We start from the raw sequence: 21,803 nt of genomic DNA, 5'->3' as shown, positions 1-21,803 counted from the left end.
GGCCAAAGCCGAAAGGACGCTCAGCTGTGGACGTGCATGGAAGTGAAAGGAAAATCCAATGCTGCAAAGAAAAATACTGCATAGGAACCTGGAATGTAAGATCTATGAACCTTGGGAAGCTGGAGGTGGTCAAACAGGAGATGGCAAGAATAAACATCGACATCCTGGGCATCAGTGAACTAAAATGGACAGGAATGGGCGAATTCAGCTCAGATGATTATCATATCTACTATTGTGGGCAAGAATCCCGTAGAAGGAATGGAGTAGCCCTCATAGTCAACAAAAAAGTGGGAAAAGCTGTAATGGGATACAATCTCAAAAATGATAGAATGATGTCAATACGAATCCAAGGCAGACCATTCAACATCACAATAATCCAAGTTTATGCACCAACCAGCATTGCTGAGGAGACTGAAATTGAACAATTCTATGAAGATTTACAACACCTTCTACAACTGACACCAAAGAAAGATGTTCTTCTCATTCTAGGGGACTGGAATGCTAAAGTAGGGAGCCAAGAGATAAAAGGAACAACAGGGAAGTTTGGCCTTGGAGTTCAGAACGAAGCAGGACAAAGGCTAATAGAGTTTTGTCAAGAGAATAAGCTGGTCATCACAAACACTCTTTTCCAACAACACAAGAGGCGACTCTATACATGGAAATCACCAGATGGGCAATATCGAAATCAGATTGATTATATTCTCTGCAGCCAAAGATGGAGAAGCTCTATACAGTCAGCAAAAACAAGACCTGGAGCTGACTGCGGTTCTGATCATCAGCTTCTCATAGCAAAATTCAAGCTTAGACTGAAGAGATTAGGAAAAACCACTGGGCCACTCAGGTATAATCTAAACCAAATCCCTTATGAATACACAGTGGAAGTAAAGAACAGATTTAAGGAACTAGATTTGGTGGACAGAGTGCCTGAAGAACTTTGGATAGAGGCTCGTAACATTGTCCAGGAGGCAGCAACGAAAACCATCCCAAAGAAAAGGAAATGCAAGAAAGCAAAGTGGCTGTCCAACGAGGCCTTAGAAATAGCAGAGAGGAGAAGGGAAGCAAAATGCAAGGGAGATAGGGAAAGTTACAGAAACTTGAATTCAGACTTCCAAAGAATAGCAAGGAGAGACAAGAGGGCCTTCTTAAATGAACAATGCAAAGAAATAGAGGAAGATAACAGAAAAGGAAAGACCAGAGATCTGTTCAGGAAAATTGGAGATATTAGAGGAACATTTCGCGCAAAGATGAACATGATAAAAGACAAAAATGGGAGGGACCTAACAGAAGCAGAAGACGTCAAGAAGAGGTGGCAAGAATACACAGAGGAATTATATCAGAAAGATTTGGATATCCTGGACAACCCAGACAATGTAGTTGCTGACCTTGAGCCAGACATCCTGGAGAGCGAAGTCAAGTGGGCCTTAGAAAGCCTGGCTAACAACAAGGCCAGTGGAGGTGATGGCATTCCAGTTGAACTATTTAAAATCTTGAAAGATGATGCTGTTAAGGTGCTACATTCAATATGCCAGCAAGTTTGGAAAACTCAACAGTGGCCAGAGGATTGGAAAAGATCAGTCTACATCCCAATCCCAAAGAAAGGCAGTGCCAAAGAATGCTCCAACTACCGTACAATTGCACTCATTTCACACGCTAGCAAGGTTATGCTCAAAATCCTCCAAGGTAGGCTTCAGCAGTATGTGGACCGAGAACTCCCAGAGGTACAAGCTGGATTCCGAAGAGGCAGAGGAACTCGAGACCAAATTGCTAACTTGCGCTGGATTATGGAGAAAGCCAGAGAGTTCCAGAAAAACATCTACTTCTGCTTCATTGACTATGCGAAAGCCTTTGACTGTGTGGACCACAGCAAACTATGGCAAGTTCTTAAAGAAATGGGAGTGCCTGACCACTTTATCTGTCTCCTGAGAAACCTATATGTGGGACAGGAAGCAACAGTTAGAACTGGTCATGGAACAACTGAGTGGTTCAAAATTGGGAAAGGAGTAAGGCAAGGCTGTATATTGTCCCCCAGCTTATTTAACTTATATGCAGAATACATCATGCGGAAAGCTGGACTGGAAGAAACCCAAGCAGGAATTAAGATTGCCGGAAGAAATATCAACAACCTCCGATATGCAGATGATACCACTCTGATGGCAGAAAGTGAGGAGGAATTAAAGAACCTTGTAATGAGAGTGAAAGAGGAGAGTGCAAAAAACGGTCTGAAACTCAACATCAAAAAAACTAAGATCATGGCCACTGGTCCCATCACCTCCTGGGAAATAGAAGGGGAAGATATGGAGGCAGTGTCAAATTTTATCTTCCTGGGCTCCATGATTACTTCAGATGGAGACAGCAGCCCTGAAATTAAAAGGCGCCTTCTTCTTGGGAGGAAAGCGATGACAAATCTTGACAGCATCTTGAAAAGCAGAGACATCACCTTGCCAACAAAAGTCCGAATAGTCAAAGCTATGGTTTTTCCTGTCGTGATGTATGGAAGTGAGAGCTGGACCATAAAGAAAGCAGACCGCCGAAGAATTGATGCCTTTGAATTGTGGTGCTGGAGGAGGCTCTTGAGAATCCCCTGGACTGCAAGGAGAACAAACCTATCAGTTCTAAAGGAAATCAACCCTGAATGCTCACTGGAAGGACAGATCCTGAAGCTGAGGCTCCAGTACTTTGGCCATCTCATGAGAAGAAAAGAGTCCTTGGAAAAAACCTTGATGTTAGGAAGGTGTGATGGCAAGAGGAGAAGGGGACGACCAAGGATGAGATGGCTGGACAGTGTCTGCGAAGCAACCAACATGAACCTGACACAACTCCGGGAGGCAGTAGAAGACAGGAGGGCCTGGCGTGCTCTGGTCCATGGGGTCACGAAGAGTCGGACACGACTAAACGACTAAACACACACACATCATTCCTCAAATCCACCTCATTGGCCCATCTCAAAGGCTGGACAAGTTATTTGGGCTACAACTCCCATAATATTCCAGCCACTGTCCACACTGGTTTGTGCATGATGGGAATTGTAGTTCTCAAAAGTAGCTTTTCCAAGGCTGTTGACCTACAAGATTTAATTGAAAGAGCAGAGCATTTTGAAATATTAATCTTAGCCAAAAGGCCTAGATGCAAAGTTTATAGTTTAGCATGATCTATTCATTTACTTATTATTTTTTTTACACCCCACAGGTCTCCCACAGCAGGATGTCCATAACCTAGTAGCAGCCACCGAAAAAGGCCCTCTCTCATGTCCACACCAAGGACACCGACAAGGGTAATGGGAGTGCGAGAAAGGCCTTTCCTAAAGATCCGAAAATGCAGAGGTTCATATGTAAACCTGACCCAACATATAGATCCTGTGTGCTGGGGACAGGTTGGCAACAGGAATTATTGAGAGAGAGAAAGAAAAGATTCACATACCTTTATCCCAAAAGCCTTCAAATGGTACAGTTCCACTGGTTTCAAACCCAAACGGGTTTTGACAAATTTTGGATTTCCAACCACACGAATATAGACTGTGATCTGGAAATGGTTTTTCTTTTGACAAATAAAGGCATCGTCTGCTGCTGAAAAATTAAATCCTTTGTCTGTAACAATGCGATATCCTACATCTGGGCTACAAAGACAGGAATAAAGAAACACGTGTGAATGGAACAGTGTCTCATCAATAACATTTTAATGAAATCTCATTCCAGAACCATTCCGGAATGTACGTCATGTCAGGCTGGTGATGCCATCAGGTTGGAGGATTTTTCAGAAATAGAAAATGTCTCACCCTCCCAACGTGAAGGTCCCAAGTCTCCCCTGTTCTCAGTTTCATTGTGAGAGAGCTGTTGGGGGCTGCAGAACAAGGGAGACAGATTAGTTTCCAAAAATTGCTGCCCCTACATGATTTTACTGATGGCAGAGATTTTTGGAAATTAAAGACAACCCCCCCATCACAGCCCCCCATGGCTTCCCCACAATAAAGGCAATCCCTAAATGGGAGTCTAGGGAACTCTAAGAGGGGGAATAGGACATTTTTTATTTCCTAAAAATCACCACATCTGACAATGTTATCGGCCTTACACAGTGTAGCTGTGAGAACAGGAATTCAGCCTTCCTGTTTAACAATTATGTCTCAAAGCAATAATATCTCGAATTAGCTTGCATCAGCTTGAGAAAAACAGACATGGATACCCCACAAACAAATACACTGATGTCATTTAATATATGAAGTAAATAGAATTTACCACTTGAATATTTACAACAGGAAACAGAAAAGGAATCTTTGTATTTAACAATGACTCTCAGGTGGTACAGAGAAAGATTATCTAACTGACATTCAACACTCATTTTAAAACAACAGCACAGACTGTTTTAAGACCCAATTCAAGATGCCAATTTTAACTTTGGTCAAAACTGGATTGCATCCATTCAGTACCATTCACAGGACATTTACTGTGTATTTACCATTATCATCATCTATATATTCAGCCCTTCACACAGAACTTCTTGTCATCAAGGGTTTACTATCTAAAATGTTTACCAAATATTATATTGATCTCAATGACCTTACTAGTATATTTTTCTTTTTCTTTTTCAATTTGTTCCTAATTTGTTTTTAATTTATCATTAATAATGATTGCAAGCTGCCTTGACCACTCTTCCTCTGTGAATAAATATATACATACATAGACATGCATTTGATTGGCTTGGGTACCATAAGGTGTTGTGTGCCATCAAGTCTATTCTGACTTACAGTGAGCTTTTTCAAGGTTTCCAGGTAGACAGTACTCAGAAATAGTTTCCCATTCCCTTTTTACAGGGGTATCCTGGGACTGTATGGGTTGCCCAAAGGCCACACTGGCTGTACAGTGGGAAACTTAACTCCCAACCCTTTGGCTCCACAGACAGAAACCTAACTCACTGAGCTATTCAGCCAGCACAGTAAGGTATAGGGACTGAGAAATGCCGCGGTTGTTGATCAGCATCAAAGAAAACATGGGTTTCGAGGAGGGGTTGATGGGAAATCAAGGAGGTACTCCCAGAGAGATATCTTTGGAAGAAGGTCTAGTCATAAGATAAAAGGATGCAATGGCTATCAGGACCAGAAGACTGATGGATAGCCAAGGATGGTGACATTGGATATATAGAAAAAGAGATAGGCGGGCATGGAGAGCTTTGAAGTTAAGTGTAACAAGCTTGTGAAATATTTAGGACCAGGCAGGATGATAGAGAGGCCTAAGGACTGGAAAGATACCATATGAAATGAACCATTTTGTCAGCAGAGTGCTTTTACTGTTTAGTTGTTAAGTCATGTCTGACTCTTCGTGACCCCATGGACCAGAGCATGCCAGGCCCTCCTGTCTTCCACTGCCTCCCGGAGTTGGGTCAAATTCATGTTGGTAGCTTCAATGACACTGTCCAACCATCTTGTCCTCTGTTGTCCCTTCTCCTCTTGCCTTCACACTTTCCCAACATCAGGGTCTTTTCCAGAGAGTCTTCTCTTCTCATGAGATGGCCAAAGTATTGGAGCATCAGCTTCAGGATCTGTCCTCCCAGTGAGCACTCAGGCTTGATTTCCTTCAGAATGGATAGGTTTGTTCTCCTTGCAGTCCAGAGGACTCTCAAGAGTCTCCTCCAGCAGCACAATTCAAAAGCATTAATTTTTTGGCGGTCAGCTTTCTTTATGGTCCAGCTCTCACTTTCAAACATCGCTACTGGAAAAACCATAGCTTTGACTATGTCGGCAAGGTGATGTAATCTAGCAGAGTGCTAGATTATTATTAAACTGCTAGATGGATGTGAATGAACTGGACATTAGTAGGAGACCACAGAGATATGATAGTAGTTCTTAAGAAGGAAATATCTGTTGTGGAATCTTAAAATTTGACTGCCTTTGTCAGCAAAGTATGAAGGATAAAATTCCAATCTACAGCACATGAAGAGAGACGAGCCAAAAATCCCAGTTCCAACCCAGTCCCCTTTGTATATAAGAAATCACTTCTTTACTAGGCTTAAGGTAGAAAAGAAAGTATGTTTACTTACAGTCCATCTTGAGTTACAATCAGAAGAATAAAGAAGAAAAGAAGGAATCTTGGTTATGCTGACTAGCGCTAATGGGAAATGGAGTCCAGCAACATTAGAAAGGCTACTGCTAAGGGTTTTTAAAATCAAACCTATGCTCAATGCCATTCTCAAGAAAGACAACTGTGCTACTTCTTTCAAAACATCTTAACTTCACAATGAAAGGACTAAACATGATGGGTACTTACAGTTTTTCATAATTATGGTTAAACAGGTTATTCCAGGAAGCTCTTTGATACGGCTGCCATGCGAAGGACTGACAGCATTTTTCAGCACACCCCACATTCTGTCCATCACTGTCATATTCTTGCATATCAGAAGAAACATCTTTAATGGGCACTGGAAAATGATTGATCAGAGTACCAGTTTACTTGCCAAGGTGGTGATGCCCACATGTAATAAAAACCCCTGTTGGAGAAATGACATGCTAACAGCTTCTAAATGTAAAGCTTATTTTTCTTCTGTTTTGACTTTTAGCCAAACTAGATGGTGCTTAACCAGCAGAATCTTATGTCTATTTTAATGCAGAATTTTAAATAAAATGTGAATAAATTTGAATTTGAATTTAATACATTTCACTTTTTATTTTATCAGGTTCTTCTTGATCTGGTGACAGTTCCCTCATTTTGGCAGGAATAAGAGATGGAGACGATTTTAAAAATTCAACAGGTTCTATTTTATTAACTCCAATATCATGATCAACTAAATTAAACAGGTTGAAACAACTCAGTTCTGTTAATGTCTTGTAACTTAGGATTTGGGTTCCCGGCGTTAACAAATCACTTCTTAGAGTGGGGCTGGACCAAAACGCTCATGATCGGTCTTCTCCCTCAAAGGGGTGCTCCTTACTGCGCACACTGTCCCACAGCAAGGATGTCTCACCCAGTCCCCTTCTAGAGGTGGGACATTGTAAGAGGGACTGGGATGAATCGCCTCCCTCCCTCCACCTTGGTTGCGAGGGTAAACTACCACCGTCCATTCTAGAGGCTTCACCGATTTTTTCTCCACTTTGGGTAAATCTGGATCTGGTAGCAGTCCTCCTCCTGTCTTTAAATTTGGGAAGTCTTTTAATAAGTCACAGACCTTAGTTGATGCATCTTCTTCTTTTTCTGTTTGCACCACACAATCTTTAGTACAGTACCTTTCTTTGTCTGGTCCATTTCGGTTCTAAATTCTTGCACGTCACCCCACTCTTTTATAACCTCCTCCCACACTATCAGATCTTGCTTCTCCCCTTCTCCCTCCTCCTTGTCTTCTGACAGGCATGCTTCTACTGCACTTCTTTCCTTCATTCCTTCCTCCCCTATTTCTATGGGTACACCCTCTACACAATCCACATGCTTCCTCCTGCACACTTTTTGTTGAGGATGGCTCACTAGCTTTCTCTCCTTCACAATTTTGATATTTTCATTTTTATTTCGATATAATTTGTCTGTATCATATTCATAAATGTACTGTATTACACTATTGAATGATCTGTTACATTTAAAACCTATTTATGCCCAAAGTCTTAACAAGAGAAAACTACCCAAAGATGTTTATGGTACCATATTTTGCTTTTGCTGTTGTTAAAATTAGACCTGAATTTATATCTAAACACTTGGTAAATCAGAAAGAAGTTAAAATGTCTTGAATGACGGGTAGCTTTCTGTTAAAATTCATAAATCTTATTGGTATTTCTTACTTGTTTTTAGGGCTTTGTGTATAGCATGAATTTTTGTTTCAGGTATAGATTTTGTAATGTTCTTATAGATGTTGTATTTTTTAAAAAAATGATTCAATATAATCTAAAGGCTCAAACAAATAGTTTAACTGCAGTTTTTATCTCATCCTTGCCTATTTTGTAAGATTGTAGTGTGGACAAAAGGGGAGAGGAAGTATGTTTACCCCGAGCCTTCTAGAGGAAAGATGCAATAGAAATGTGATAAAAACATTTTAAAATGGACAACAACAATATATGAAGTCCTGAGCTCTTTTAAGAAAGGATGCAAAAATATACACAAGTGTATTTTTGCATGTTATTTAATTATAGGGGCAAACATTGGGGGCTCTTCATTTCTGTGTGAGATGTGACTGCTGTTAATTCAGAGATAATTCAGAAGAAAACCATTGCACATCCCTGCCTACACAGATGCTGAGTTAGGTCCACTTTTGTAAACATGAGTAACAACAGATGTTACCTCAGTTTCTATGGATCTATGTACTTGGAAGTAACATTGGATTTAGCCCACAGATACTGTCTCAAACTTTAGGATATCAGGTTTCCTCATATGATTTAAAAGTTCATCCTAAAATATGGTCTGTATGAAATTTTTAAAAACCAAGAAAACAGTATATGTTTAAAGTATTTCAAGAAACAGGAATATCATTTTAAAAGGGGGGAGAGAGAGAATGTGTATCTTTATTCCAATACCCAGAATGGTATAGTGAATAGAATGATGGACTAGGTCTCAGGAGGCCTGGATTCAAATCTTTGCTCAGTCATGGAACCTCAGTGGGGAAATGGACTGGTAAAACCACTCCTTAAATATTTCACTTGCCTCAGAAACCCTATTAGGTCACTTCCAACTTCCCTGCCCTGCCCTGCCCTGCCCTCACCACCAAGGCATCCTGGATTATACAAGAGAATATCTAAGCTTCTTACCTATGGAAATGATAGGCAAGTACCTTTCCTCATATATGCTGAAACTATGGATACATAGTTACTAGTCACATTTATACTGCAAGACCATCAAATCAAATTCAGAGATATATAATTAACTGGTAAAGTACTCTAGTTCTTCAAAAACAGGTACCATTCAGTTGAGAGCAAGAGGATACGGCACTTTGCCATAAAACAGGTCAGAGAGGTTAAGGAACCCAACTGAAATGGTTTGCTTTGTGGAGAAAAAGAACATGCAGTAGTAGAGAGCATGACACAGCAGCATCATTGCAACTCAGGAGGTACTAAGAGACAGGCAAACACTGCACTCATAAATAAATCCACGTCTCCATCTGATCCTCCTGTTGTATTCATTTTGATTTTGTTGTTGTTTAGTCGTTTAGTCATGTCCGACTCTTCGTGACCCCATGAACCAGAGCACGCCAGGCCCTCCTGTCTTCCACTGCCTCCCGGAGTCTGTTCAAATTAATGTTGGTAGTTTCAGTGACACTGTCCAACCATCTCGTCCTCCGTCGCCCCCTTCTCCTCTTCCTTTCACTCTTTCTCAACATCTAGAATACACAGCTCTAACTCTGAAATCACACATATACCTGGCCTGTGTTAGGTTCACAGTTCAAAGTGGTAAGCTTGACATCGGGTGCTCACAATGACTGCGCCACACACCTCTTCATAGCCAAAAGGGCTGCATTCTTTCTCCCCTGTCCTTTGTTGGGATTTCTAACCTTAGCCAGATGTCATGGTGTCTCTGAGCCAGCTGCCTCTTTTTAAATGTCAGCATTGCATATTTTCCACAGTCTTTGCCTTCTCTGGGAGTCCTTAACCTTTTTTCAGGACCTCTACTGTTCTTAGCCTGTCCCTTCAAACCATTTCAGCTCTCTCTCCTTGTTTAGCTCATAATACGAGTCAGAAACCCCACCAGGAGGAAGGGAGGAAGCAGCAAGCAGATGAACAGTGAAGCAACTTCTTTCCTAGCCAATTTTCCAGTGCAAATGGACTTCCCACCAGGACCCTTTGCAATAGAGAGCAAATGTGAAAAGCAAACATTCCTTGCTGGAAACTGTTTGGACCAGGGTGAAATGATGACTGGAAGTGGTCACAAGTTCCTCCTGGAAAAACTTGTTTCAATGGGTTTATCACTACCATCCAAGATAAATATTCCACTCTATTTCAGGGAAAGGGTCTGTGCATCTGTCTCGGGGTGTGTCCATACATGTGAATAGGCACACAAAATAGAACTTGAAGCTGTTGTTACCACCTCTCTTGAGCCACTAGAACACAACAAGCAATTATTGAAAAGTAAATCAACAAAGACATTCAGACTCTGCCCTATGAGCACCTTAAAAGAATGGCGGGGATAGACCATTTAGCAAGATTAGAAAGATTTGTCTCAAAAGACCGGTGTTTTTGCTTTAACAATGTCAGGTAGATTTCATCCTCATTACTTCTCTTTTTCAAAGTGTTAAATGAAGGCAGATCAGGCATATTTGATGTATATCTATACTAAAATCTATCCCCCAGCCACCCCCACATACATGCTTACTTACTTTGTCCAATACTGCCAGACCATGTTAGATATTCTAGAGGATCTTCCAGCATCTCAGAGTGCTTCCTCTTTTTAGATGTCCAGGAAAGGCTGGAAAGGGGAAAAAATTGTAGTCGGTTTTAAGGAATGTTTCCAGCAGCAATTATAGGATTAAGAACAATCCTGAAAAGGAATTGGTTTCTCAGATAAGGGGTCTTATCAGCAGCTGAGTGAGGTTGTGGTCACACCGACAATAAGAACCGCATTTAAGCATAGTTTATAATGATTTAGATTTAATTGTTCCCACAACGCAAGAGTGAAATTGATTTATATGGGCTGCAAAGTGTTGTTTTTTCAACTGTCCAGCAAGAGTTTTTTAAAATATGCATTGGTCATTTCCATCACTACCTACAGCAATGTAAATAAGAGCAATTCAAAACCATGTGGCAGTCACATGATTTAGAATCACTGTAGACGTTCCCACCAGCAGGGTTGACCATCAGCTGTTCAGTCCTGCCCAGAAACCTGCAAGAAGCAGCGGAGCTGAATCCCCAAGCTGGGAGGAGGTCTCCTCCACAATCCCAGCTGGGGGGGTTGGCTCCACAGCTTCTCACGGCTTCCCAGGCAGCACCGAAGCCCTGATGGTGAGGTCTGTAGCTGCTTGGAAGAATCACCCATCTGTGATAGAAGGTGTCTTCCACTGCCACCAGAAGGTTCATTGTGGGTGGCAGGTGATTGGGCAGTGGGGATGTGTGACAAGAAGAACGGAGAGGGAAGAGGACAAGAAGAAAAGGGAAATGGATGGAAAGAGAAAGAGGGGGCATGGAGTGTGGGTCACTGGGACAGATGACCAAGGCATGGGAAAGTGGGTGAGCCCGCAATCTGGCAGACAGTGGGAGAGCAGTGCTTTCGCTTTATTATTTCAAAATCCCTGCTATCTGGTACAGTGTTGTGTCAGATAGCAGGGACTTTTTTTAAAGCAGCAGGTGTGTTCATCGAGTAGACCAGATAGGTGGGGTATAAATAAATAAATAAATAAATAAATAAATAAATAAATAAATAAATAAATAAATAAATAAATAAATAAATAAATAAATAAATAAATAAATAAATAAATAAATAAATAAATAAATAGATTTATATCTGCATGTGTGTGTGAGCAGCTAAAAATAAAAAGTAGCAAAATCCCTCTGAAACTCCCATCCTCTCCCAAAATCAGTACTCCACCATTTCTAGATCTCATCCTTTAAAAACAAAATCATCATCATCATAGTCTTAGAGCCACAGAGATGAAAGGTATCCTATGGATCATCAAGTCCGGCCCCTGCCAAGGAGGCACAGTGGGGAACTGAACTCCCAACTTCTGGCTTCAGATATGTGAACCACTTAGAACCACTATCCAGCCAGCTGTGCTTTGTCACAAACGTCTGCCTTTCATCATATCTTGAGAATGGATTTCAGCTTCTAACCTGTAATATATAGCATGGCCCCTAGAGCTACCAGGCAAAAGACACCATGAAGTAATTCCATCTTTCCCTGTTTAATGGGACTTATATGATAGGAGAAAAGATGGCGTAAATGGCATGTTCCACATGGAAGACGACATGGTCAGGCTTCCCTCCTCTGTTAATAAAATTATGTGAATGCAGCACAGGAATTGCACAATAAAAAACATTGTCTGGCAGACAAGGGCTCTGTATGGAAAATATTGACTGAAAGTCCTAAAATGGAAAATGCAGTGTTTTAGGGGAAACCGGGGGGGGGGGGCAGTATTTAAATTTTAGGATAGAGCATGGCTCCAAATTTTTGCCTACCTGCTTACCTCTGAGTAAACAAGGTGGGTAGGAATGAGCTGACTAAATACTTAAATACTGCCACCTTGTGGAGATATAGAAGTCCTTCTGCATGTGCATCAACTGAGCATTTGGTGAAGTAGGCGCTTACCGTCATGACAACAGTAGCATTAATCCTTTCGCAGCTGTTAGATGTTTTTAGACTAGAACTACCATAACTCCTGACCATTGGCCATACGGAGAGGATGGTGGCAGCTGCCATGCAACCCCTCTGGACATCACTACATTGGGGCAGTCCACAGACTGCACGGTCATTGTAAAGTTTAAACTGTAGCAATATTCCTGCAAAGTTTTTTCTTGTGCTTTCTGTTATACTTTCTTTCTTATGTCATAGCAACAACAATTCTCAATTACCCAGGTCTGAGAGGGGTTCTTGGTGGGAGGCCACTTAAACCAAGGTTATTTGAAGACCCAGAGTTATTCCAGGGAGTCCCACCATTGGCTGTATTCACAGAACCATCTTGGAGTGTCCCACAGATCTGTCCATTCATATTCTTCTTGGAAGATGCTTCCAAATAACAGCCAGGAAACCTGTTAGCAATCCCGAAGGAAGGGAAAGCAGGTGGTTGTGGCACCTCAGTTGTGGTGGAAGTGGAGCAGCAGGCAGCTGGAGAGAAATGGGGAAACAATCATCCAGGATTGCTGTTTTTATGAACATCAAAATAAACTCCATCTGGAATGCTAGGAAATTAGGAAGTTAGCAACCCACCTGTGAACTGTGGTGGTGAACATAGTTCGGAGCCAGAATCTGGTGGGGAGTCTGGTAGTTTGTTTTGCCTACAGGGGGATCCAAGGAGCAGAGGAAGAAAGCCACTTTACCACTAAGAAACAGTCAGGTTTCACAGTATTGGTTAACATAACACTGTACACTGCAGTGCTTTATGGAGAGTTTTTCAAACAGATCTGCATGGGCATGTCATTAAATCTCATATTGTGTTGACATCTGGTAATCCTTATTAAGAGTTGGACTAGAACATTCCATCTCTCTCGCACAGAAAAAGAAATACAGTATATACTGTACATATTGTATACATACAATATATTGTATATAATGCAAACTTATTGTTGTTAGCTTTAATACTGTCTTTTAATGATGTAAGCTGCCTTTTCATTGTTTTTAGCTTTAAATGTCTTTCAATAATGTAAAGCTGCTTTGGGTCTTTTTTAAGAAGGTGAGGCAAAATAATTTAAATAAATAAATATTGCAAATACTAGAGGTAAATTATAAATACTGCACTGTTATTAAGAAGAAATGCAGTACCATGAGACATTAAGATGACTGTAAAGTCCATGTTATTTTCTTCTTTCCAAAATGCAACTACTTTGATGACTACTACCCTCTTCATATAGATCACAATCCATTCATATGAGCTATAAGAATTATGGCACATTAATTAAGGCACTCAATGTTGCCTATTGGAGAGGATCGTATACTGTGAAAGTGTGGCGATCTTTTACCATTTCGGTATAATCCAAGCCTCATTAATCAGAAATTATGTCCCTTTGTACTCTTGGAGATGTTCACACAGATTCAAAGATATCTGGACTTAGGAAAAATAAAGGAAGGATCTGTTCCTTCCCTCTACTGTAACTCTTTTAAATAAATAAATGAATAATTTTTAAAAAAGAAATTGAGCGATTGCAAATTCACACAGAAAGGATTTCATGGCTGTTAAATCCCAGCACTCATGGAAACAGCAGCATAGTGTCTTGTTTCTTCCTTCCTATTGCAGTCACCTGTTCCTTGTCCAATATTTTTCTAAATAAACACTTGCAAACTCCACATCTTCCATATTTTTAAATACTACAATGCCCATCAGCCCCCAAGAGCATGCACTACTCATTATTTGGGTTATGGCATTTATAGTCTATAAGATTTGGATAGCACCTAGGTAGGAAATTGGAATCCTCAAAAAAGGAAGGGGCGTGAGGGGCTGTACAGTGGGAAGGAGAAGATAACAATGTTTTCTTCTGTCCACTTTCTTAATTAATTTTTCTTAGGATTTGAGCCTTTCTATAAGAAAAACTCATTTTTACCAGTCTGACTTGTTTTCAAGTTACTCCATACTTCGGTGCAATTAGATGCTCATTCCTCTCTGAAGAATACATTTGTAATAAAGCCCAGATTTTAATTTACCCTGTACCAGGCAGAGGATAGCATGCTACAATTTTCTGCATGTAATTACAATAAACAGGTGAAACCAAAGAAAAAGACAGAAGCGGGTGGGGTGCTCCACTTTATCATACTTACAGGTTTCCAAATAACTCAAAGTCAGAGTCTATGAACTCTTCCAACATGCGGGTGTCTACCATGGCATTCTCCAGCGCTCGATGCACATCTTGCCCTTCAAATTAAAACTTGAGAACTCAATTTTCAAGATCCCAAACTTTTTGAATTTCCATTTTCAGTCGGGGAAAAATAGTAATAATTTTTTTTAACTAATCAGAGAATTGGCACCAAAGAGTCCAGGTGCAATTGCTCCAAGATGGCAGGAGAAGATCTTTAGATGTGCTCTTTATGTGATCAAGGTCTCTTCACAAAACCCTATGCTCTGGTTCCCAGACCTCTTGTCTCTTCCTTTGTCTCTGTCCTTCCTCTCCCTTTTGTCCCTCCTGTCATGACAGGGTTTGGGCACAGAGGTCCAGGGTCCAACATAGCAGAATGAGTAGGAGAGGCCCCCAAAGCAGGAGACCCCACTTACCACCACTAAAGATTAAACCAACTTTCCACATTCTCAACAGAGGGTTCAGGACTGAGCAGCGAATAAGGATATTTAATCCGCACTTAAAGTGTCAAACTAGACAACAGAGTTATCTTGGGTTCCTGTTTGTGGGGGGGGGGAGTTGTTGTTGTTGTTTTATTTTTGCAAAACTGTGGGCTGAAGCAGCAAAAGACATCTATTAGTCATAGTATGTGGTTTTTCCTATGTATCTTGTAGGGACGTGGTGGTGCTGCGGGCTAAACCTCAGAAGCCTGTGCTGCAGGGTCAGAAGACCAAGCAGTCGTAAGATCGAATCCACGCGACGGAGTGAGCACCCGTCGCTTGTCCCAGCTCCCGCCAACCTAGCAGTTCGAAAGCATGCAAATGCAAGTAGATAAATAGGGACCACCTCGGTGGGAAGGTAACAGCGTTCCGTGTCTAAGTCGCACTGGCCATGTGACCACGGAAGATTGTCTTTGGACAAAACGCTGGCTCTATGGCTTGGAAACGGGGATGAGCACCGCCCCCTAGAGTCGAACACGACTGGACAAAAATTGTCAAGGGGAACCCTTACCTTTACCTATCTTGTAATTAGTATGTTTTATTTAAAAGATAAGTAAATCTTATCTCAGAAGGTAAATATAGGCTTAATTTCCAAGTTCATTGAAGCGTATATTTCATTAGGGAAAAGAGGTTAATTTAAGGAAATGTGTATTCTCTTTAATGTCTAGTTTGACCCCAAGATTACCTAACTAAAGTTCACTAATCTCCAATGTTTTCCTGTGCAACCATTGTGCAGGGTCCAGCTGCCCTCCTTCCCATCTTGTCTCAACTTTTCCCAAGCCACCGTTTCACAATGAACATCACTGCTGAGTGGAACAACATCCAGATTCTTGGGTGATCGATTGGGCCTTCTTCCAGAACACTTCTGCACATGCTGTGCATAGTTTGGGTGTAAATAAATGGAGAGCTCTGGAGAACTTGCAGCAAAATAACCCAAAGACAGAGTATGCACAGTAGGGACAGAATGCTAGCAGATTGGGGAAGAATGGTGGACCTCAGAAGAAGTCAATGGCAGCTGGGCATCTAGAAAAAATTAACACCCTAACAAATCTTGTGGCAGTCTCTACTCTTACTTATGGGTTATTGAAAATGCAAATGCAAAACACTAAACAAATAAAAACTAGCTTAAAATAAAAACCCTAATGGTAACTGCCCCTTAACTGCCATCTTTAAACTATATTAAAGCAAGAACTATAAAATAACACTTTTTGTAACACAGAGTCCCAGCTACTTATGTGGAGAATTACTGTGCAAAAAAGAAACATTTTCAAGTTCCGTATTAAACGCATATATTTATCACCTACAGTGTGATCCATATTCTATTCAGACAATTTTTAACCTGTAGATTGCAGCATTTTTCCATGTACTGTATGTGGGAGCTCAGCTGCCCTGTGGTTTTGCAATAGATTTACCCCAGAATAAAATTCATCATGGTAGGGCAATGATATGTAAAACATTTTTCTACTCTACCCCATAGCTTTCTCCCAAACAGACTGAATTTTGATTCATTCCCATCATATATGAACATGATCTGAACCAGGTAGTGTACATCTCTAATCAAATTAATTAATTAAACATTCAGTTTATTCAGCTTTCAAAGGATTAAAAGACAGTTCTACAGAATTTTAAGCTGGAGCCTTCTTTAAAAAGTAGAAAATTATATTTTTACATTTGTTTATGAAAATATATTTCCATTTGTTGTTGTTTAGTCATTAAGTTGTGTCCGACTCTTTGTGACCTTGTGGACCAGAGCATGCCAGGCTGTCCTGTCTTCCACTGCCTCCTGGAATTGGGTCAAATTCATGTTGGTAGCTTCAGTGACACTGTCCATCCATCTCATCCTCTGCCGTCCCCTTCTCCTCTTGCCTTCAAACTTTCCCAACATCAGGGTCTTTTCCAGGGAGTCTTCTCTTCTCTTGAGATGGCCAAAGTATTGGAGCCTCAGCTTCAGGATCTGTCCTTCCAGTAAGCACTCAGGGTCGATTTCCTTCAAAATGGATAGGTTTGTTCTCCTTGCAGTCCAGGGGACTCTCAAGAGTCTCCTCCAGCACCACAATTCAAAAGCATCAGTTCTTCGGTGGTCAGCCTTCTTTATGGTCCAGCTCTCACTTCCATACATTGCTACTGGAAAAACCATAGCCTTGACCATGTGGACCTTTGTCAGCAAGGTGATGTCTCTGCTTTTTAAGATGCTATCTAGGTTTGTCATTGCTTTCCTCCCGAGAAGCAGGCGTCTTTTTATTTCGTGATTCCTGCCACCATCTGCAGTGATCATGGAGCCCAAGAAGGTAAAATCTGTTTCTCCCTCCATATCTTCCCCTTCTATTTGCCAGGAGGTGATGGGGCCAGTGGCCGTGATCTTAGTTTTCTAAGAAAACTAAGTAAATATTTCCATTTACTGTACTGTATTACAAATATCACCACAGTATTCCATATAAGCTTTATTTTTCCCTTTTCTTTGCAGCACTGTCAAACCCAGTATATTTCAGATAATGGTAGCTAAATAGTGTTATATAAAGAAGAGTTTTTCAAACTACTGTATGTAGAGGGGCTACTAACATGGTACATTGACACCAAGAGAAATATACCCAGAAACACCCCTCTGTCATTATAGCCATTGTGACTTGTGAACTGCTGGATGCTAGACTAAGGGACGAGGTCAATGTTAAAATAGCTGTTGAGAGTTTGTGGTATTTGCTAGGGATGGGACTTCCATGTTACGATGAATTGAGAACAAACATGAAAGAGATGTTTCTTCAGTGGTTCACGTCTCTTTTGTGGCTTTCCACAAGAGACCCTTTAAAAAAGGACTCATCCATGTTTGAGAAAAGAGATGCATGTAAGCTTTGTATTCTTTCATTTCCTTTTTCCATGTAACCTTCCCTTCACACCACTGTGTGTAAAGTCACAAATGAATTTTTTTTAATCGAATAGCATCCTGAGGGCTGCTATCAGCAGTCCATCAGAGAGATCCAAGGGAGTGGGAACTTTCAAGAGGTAAAAGGGCTTGGTTGGAGCCCCGTGAAGAGGACTGCTCTTTCCCTTCAGTCCTTCCTGGGACTCGGTGCTTTCACTCCCGTCTCTGTCTCAGCTGCCCCTGGGAGTGGAGGAGCAGAGAGTGGGCAGCCACAGCACAGCAGATCTGAGTGATGCGAGCTAGACCGGGTTCCTTGCTGCACCGGCTGCTGTTACCGCCAAATAAAATGCGTGGGAGAAGGAGAGGGAGGAAGAAAAGGAGGAGGCGGGAAAGTTGGAGGAGAGGGAGTCAGTTCTCCGATCAGGCCCACAACGGGAAACAAAGAGTCAGGCAAGTGCCACATAGAGATGGGGAATGCTGTGGCCACGGGGGAGAAAAGTCGTGGTATCCCCTTTGGCCCAACACTTGGACTGCCTTTCTCTTCACTTTCCCACCCTGGGTGAATATACGGGGCAAGGTGGTGGCAGTATTCCCCAGCTGAAGAGAAACTTTCTAAGGAAGGCCAAACGGGAAGGTATCTGCATGATGCCTGCACTTCTTTGAAGAACTGGAATGCGGCATCCAATTAATAGCTTCCTCAGCTGTAACTTTAAGACCACAACTCCAATACAGCCTTTCCTAACTCACATCTAAGAAAAATGCCTGGTAAAATCTATCTACCATGCACTCTTGGGACTTTTTGGCACTAATGACAGGACACTGATGCAAGCCTGATGAAGTGGGCCCTGATTCACAAAAGCTACCAGATTGTATGATTTCTTTAGTGGTTTATAAAGATATCAGCTACTATTGCATTTGTACCGTGTAATGGCCACACAACTCTTTTTTTCCGTTCAATGGAATTATCAGCCAAACCTATCTTCCAAGGTTGTGACTTTCTACAGCCAAAAACTCCACTAAGGCATACCTTCCTTGAAAGGAAGGATCTCAACACTACCATCCTTCAGATGTGAAGCAAAATACACTTCTATCTAGCAAGTTATTGGCATGTTTTGAGGATTTTTTTCAGTATTGCATTAATTATTTGAATTTAATATAAGACCTGATAACCCACCAGAAAAGATTCACCTGGATTCACAGAATCACAGAATTCTAAGGTTGGAAGAAGTCCCAAGGGGACCAACCCCACCACCAACAATCCAAGAATTATCTTTCAATTGTTTAGAATAAGGAGGGACAATGAGACCCCCAAAAATAAAATTCCAGTGGTTCTACTACTTTAGCCACCACACTCTTACCTTCAAAGAACTGTTGCAGGGCCTCATTTTCGTCCACCACATCCATGGGCAAGCGAAGTAGAGGGGGAAATGCAGTTCCTTCGCATGCGGAGTGCTCAGACCTTCTATATTTACAGTATATATTTCTTCCGAGGCCTGCAAATGTGTCCAACAGTCCATCACCTCATTCTTGGGGTGTGGGGGGGGGGATCTACTGGCCACCTGCCACAGAGATTCAGTACTTCACAAGAAAGCTTTTGGCTTGCTGTGAGAATTTTTATGCAAGATTCTGCTGCAATTTGAGGACAAAAAGACAGCAGAACATTTCCCCGTTTCTACAGCTCTAGACTATGGCCTGTATTTCCTTCCATCTGTTTCTCTTTCCTTGTTTTAAGGACCTTTACCCTCAAACTCACTTTACTGTGCAACACCTGAGTAATTAAGAAAGCACTAGAGGTTGCTTATCTCTTTGCTGTCCTTCCTCGTGCACTCACATGCAACTAGATAAATGCTATGTAAGGATATGTGACGGGAGGAGGAAAACACACTTAAAATGTAGTTATTACTGGCAAAATGCAGAAAAACACAGATCTCTTAATAGCTTTGCTACCTAGAAATCTGGCAACTTTATTTTAAAGGTAAAATGGGCTGCTGACTGTTTCTTTTTCCCCAAGAAAAATCCAGACTTTAACTTCCTGATTTTAGCACTTTGTTTATTCTTGGTTTACCACCACCACCCCAAGCAGGAACGTTAATAACAGCTTGAACAGAAGAGTGGAGGTTGTTGATTGAACAATAAAAAAGAACTCAATGAACCAAGTCCAGTTTATCATCAGGCAGACCAAACAGGACTCAGGAGGAGCAGAAAGCAAAAGAGAGAGAGAGAGAGAGAGAGAGAGAGAGAGAGAGAGAGAGAGAGAGAGAGAGAGAGACATGGTGGCAGAAATCCTGAGGAGTCACCCTGGGGAGGAGTAGCAGCAGCAGCAGCAGTAACTACTTCGTAACTTACCTGGTTAAATCCCCACACGTGACTAGCATAGAATACCAACTTGTATAGTGAAAGACAAACTGGAAAGAAATAGCAAATGGGGGGCAATGAGAGATTTTGGGGAGGACGGTTGCATCTCTTGCTCACAGCATCAACATTTTTAAGGAAAAGAGGAAAGGAGCTGCTACATTACACGTGCTTCAAGCAGTAAAGGATACAGTCAGAAAGCACCGTGCTGCATTGTGACTTCCAAATGGAAAACAGAGCAAACTTTTTAACTGCCTGTCTTTGTTTTATAGACAACAGTTGTGACACAGAACATCCCTCAACCCTGTGTCCCAAGGCAAAGCCGCCTTGGTGCAATTACATTTAAATTACAATCACAGTTCACGCATGTAGACTTTGGGGTGAATACATCCACCCTATTGGATAAATACCAATTGATCTCCTATATTTCATTCTTAGGCAAAGTACTGAAACATGATTCCTGGACGAGACGGATTCTCTAGCTCCACTTTAACTTGGTTGAAGATCTGGGTTGGTCACCTTAGTATGCTAGGAGCTGAACAGGGAGCAGTGTGTCGGTACTGCTGAAACTTTTAGCTGCTTTCAATACCACAGAATCCTTCTTGGCCATCTCTTTGAAGGCACTGTTGGAGGCTCTGGTCATTTCTGGAGGGCACGTTCAGAAGGTGATGTTCAAGCTCTTGTTCCATGGCCTGGTGAGTCCCTAAGGCTTCTATTTTACCCTCTCATTATTGAACATTCATATTAAATGGCTGGAAGACATTCTCAAGAATTTTGGGCTTCAGTGCCACCAGTATGTGGATGGACCCAACAACACTATTTTCTTCCTTCCATCCAAAGTAACTTTTTTCCTAGACCAGTGTCTAGTATTGATAATGGACTGGACAAAAGTGAACAAACTGAAGCTCGGTCCAGACCAGAGAGAGTTCTCCTGGTCAGTCAAAAGACACAGCAGGAAGGTGACAGATGGAGCTACATTCCCACTGGAAAAGGATTTGCAGCTTGGATGTACTCCAGGATTCATCTCTGAGCCTCAGTTCCCAAGTCCTGGTCGTGACCAGTTCATTTTCAGTTAAAAACTAATGTACCAGTTGCATCTATTGCTTGAGATGTTTTACATGGTGACAGTGACACATCCTCCCCTTTGAACTAATGCAATATGCTCTACATGGGCTACCCACTGAAAGCATCCAGAAGCCTCACAGCAGGTCTGAGATGCTATGTCCAGAGACTACTGACCACAGCTGGTTACAAGAACCACCAAAATTCCTTGTGACAACTTTACTGGCTACTGTTTTTTTCCATCACAATTATAAACTCCTAAACGACTTAAATTCATAGTATCTGAAGAACCATTATCACTCCTATATGAGCCTCCCCAGGTTTAAGACATGAGGGAAAGGGCTCTCTTGCTCATCCTAGACCCACAGCCACACCTGGTGAGGACATGAGAAACAACCTCTTCTGTGGCTGGTCTTGGGCTATGAAACTCTCTTCCACAAGAGGCCAGGCAGGATTTCTCACTGGTGTCCTCCCACCAGCAAAAAAAAGAGACTTTAATCTTCAGACAGGCTTTTGGCAAATAACTGGCTGTCAAGGAAGGAAGGAGTTTTAACTAGATGTTGTCATTTTTTTTACCTTTTCAAATGTATATTTAAACTGTTTTAAATGTTTGATTCAGTTTTTCTTTTAATATGTTATATGTTTGCTTGTTTTTTGATCCTGC

At 41.5% G+C, this 21,803-nt stretch overlaps 1 protein-coding gene across 1 annotated transcript in view; it reads right to left on the bottom strand.

Moving 5' to 3' along the window:
- Positions 1–19,129, bottom strand: part of MYRFL (myelin regulatory factor like) — a 55,775-nt gene extending 36,646 nt beyond the window's left edge. The window contains exons 1-7 of the mRNA XM_020786080.3: positions 19,084–19,129; positions 14,355–14,448; positions 12,821–12,880; positions 12,458–12,655; positions 10,273–10,361; positions 6,255–6,405; positions 3,418–3,613 (exon numbers count right to left, since the gene is read on the bottom strand). Of these exons, the coding sequence (XP_020641739.3) occupies positions 3,418–3,613; positions 6,255–6,405; positions 10,273–10,361; positions 12,458–12,655; positions 12,821–12,880; positions 14,355–14,448; positions 19,084–19,129 (834 nt within the window). The remainder of the gene's footprint in view (positions 1–3,417; positions 3,614–6,254; positions 6,406–10,272; positions 10,362–12,457; positions 12,656–12,820; positions 12,881–14,354; positions 14,449–19,083) is intronic.
- Between the last annotated feature and the right edge of the window lie 2,674 nt (positions 19,130–21,803).

Source organism: Pogona vitticeps, chromosome 5 (assembly GCF_051106095.1).
Source record: "Pogona vitticeps strain Pit_001003342236 chromosome 5, PviZW2.1, whole genome shotgun sequence".
Classification (NCBI taxonomy): Eukaryota; Metazoa; Chordata; class Lepidosauria; order Squamata; family Agamidae; genus Pogona; species Pogona vitticeps.
Note: the sequence above shows the minus strand (reverse complement) of the source record. Positions and strands in the feature narration are given on the sequence as shown.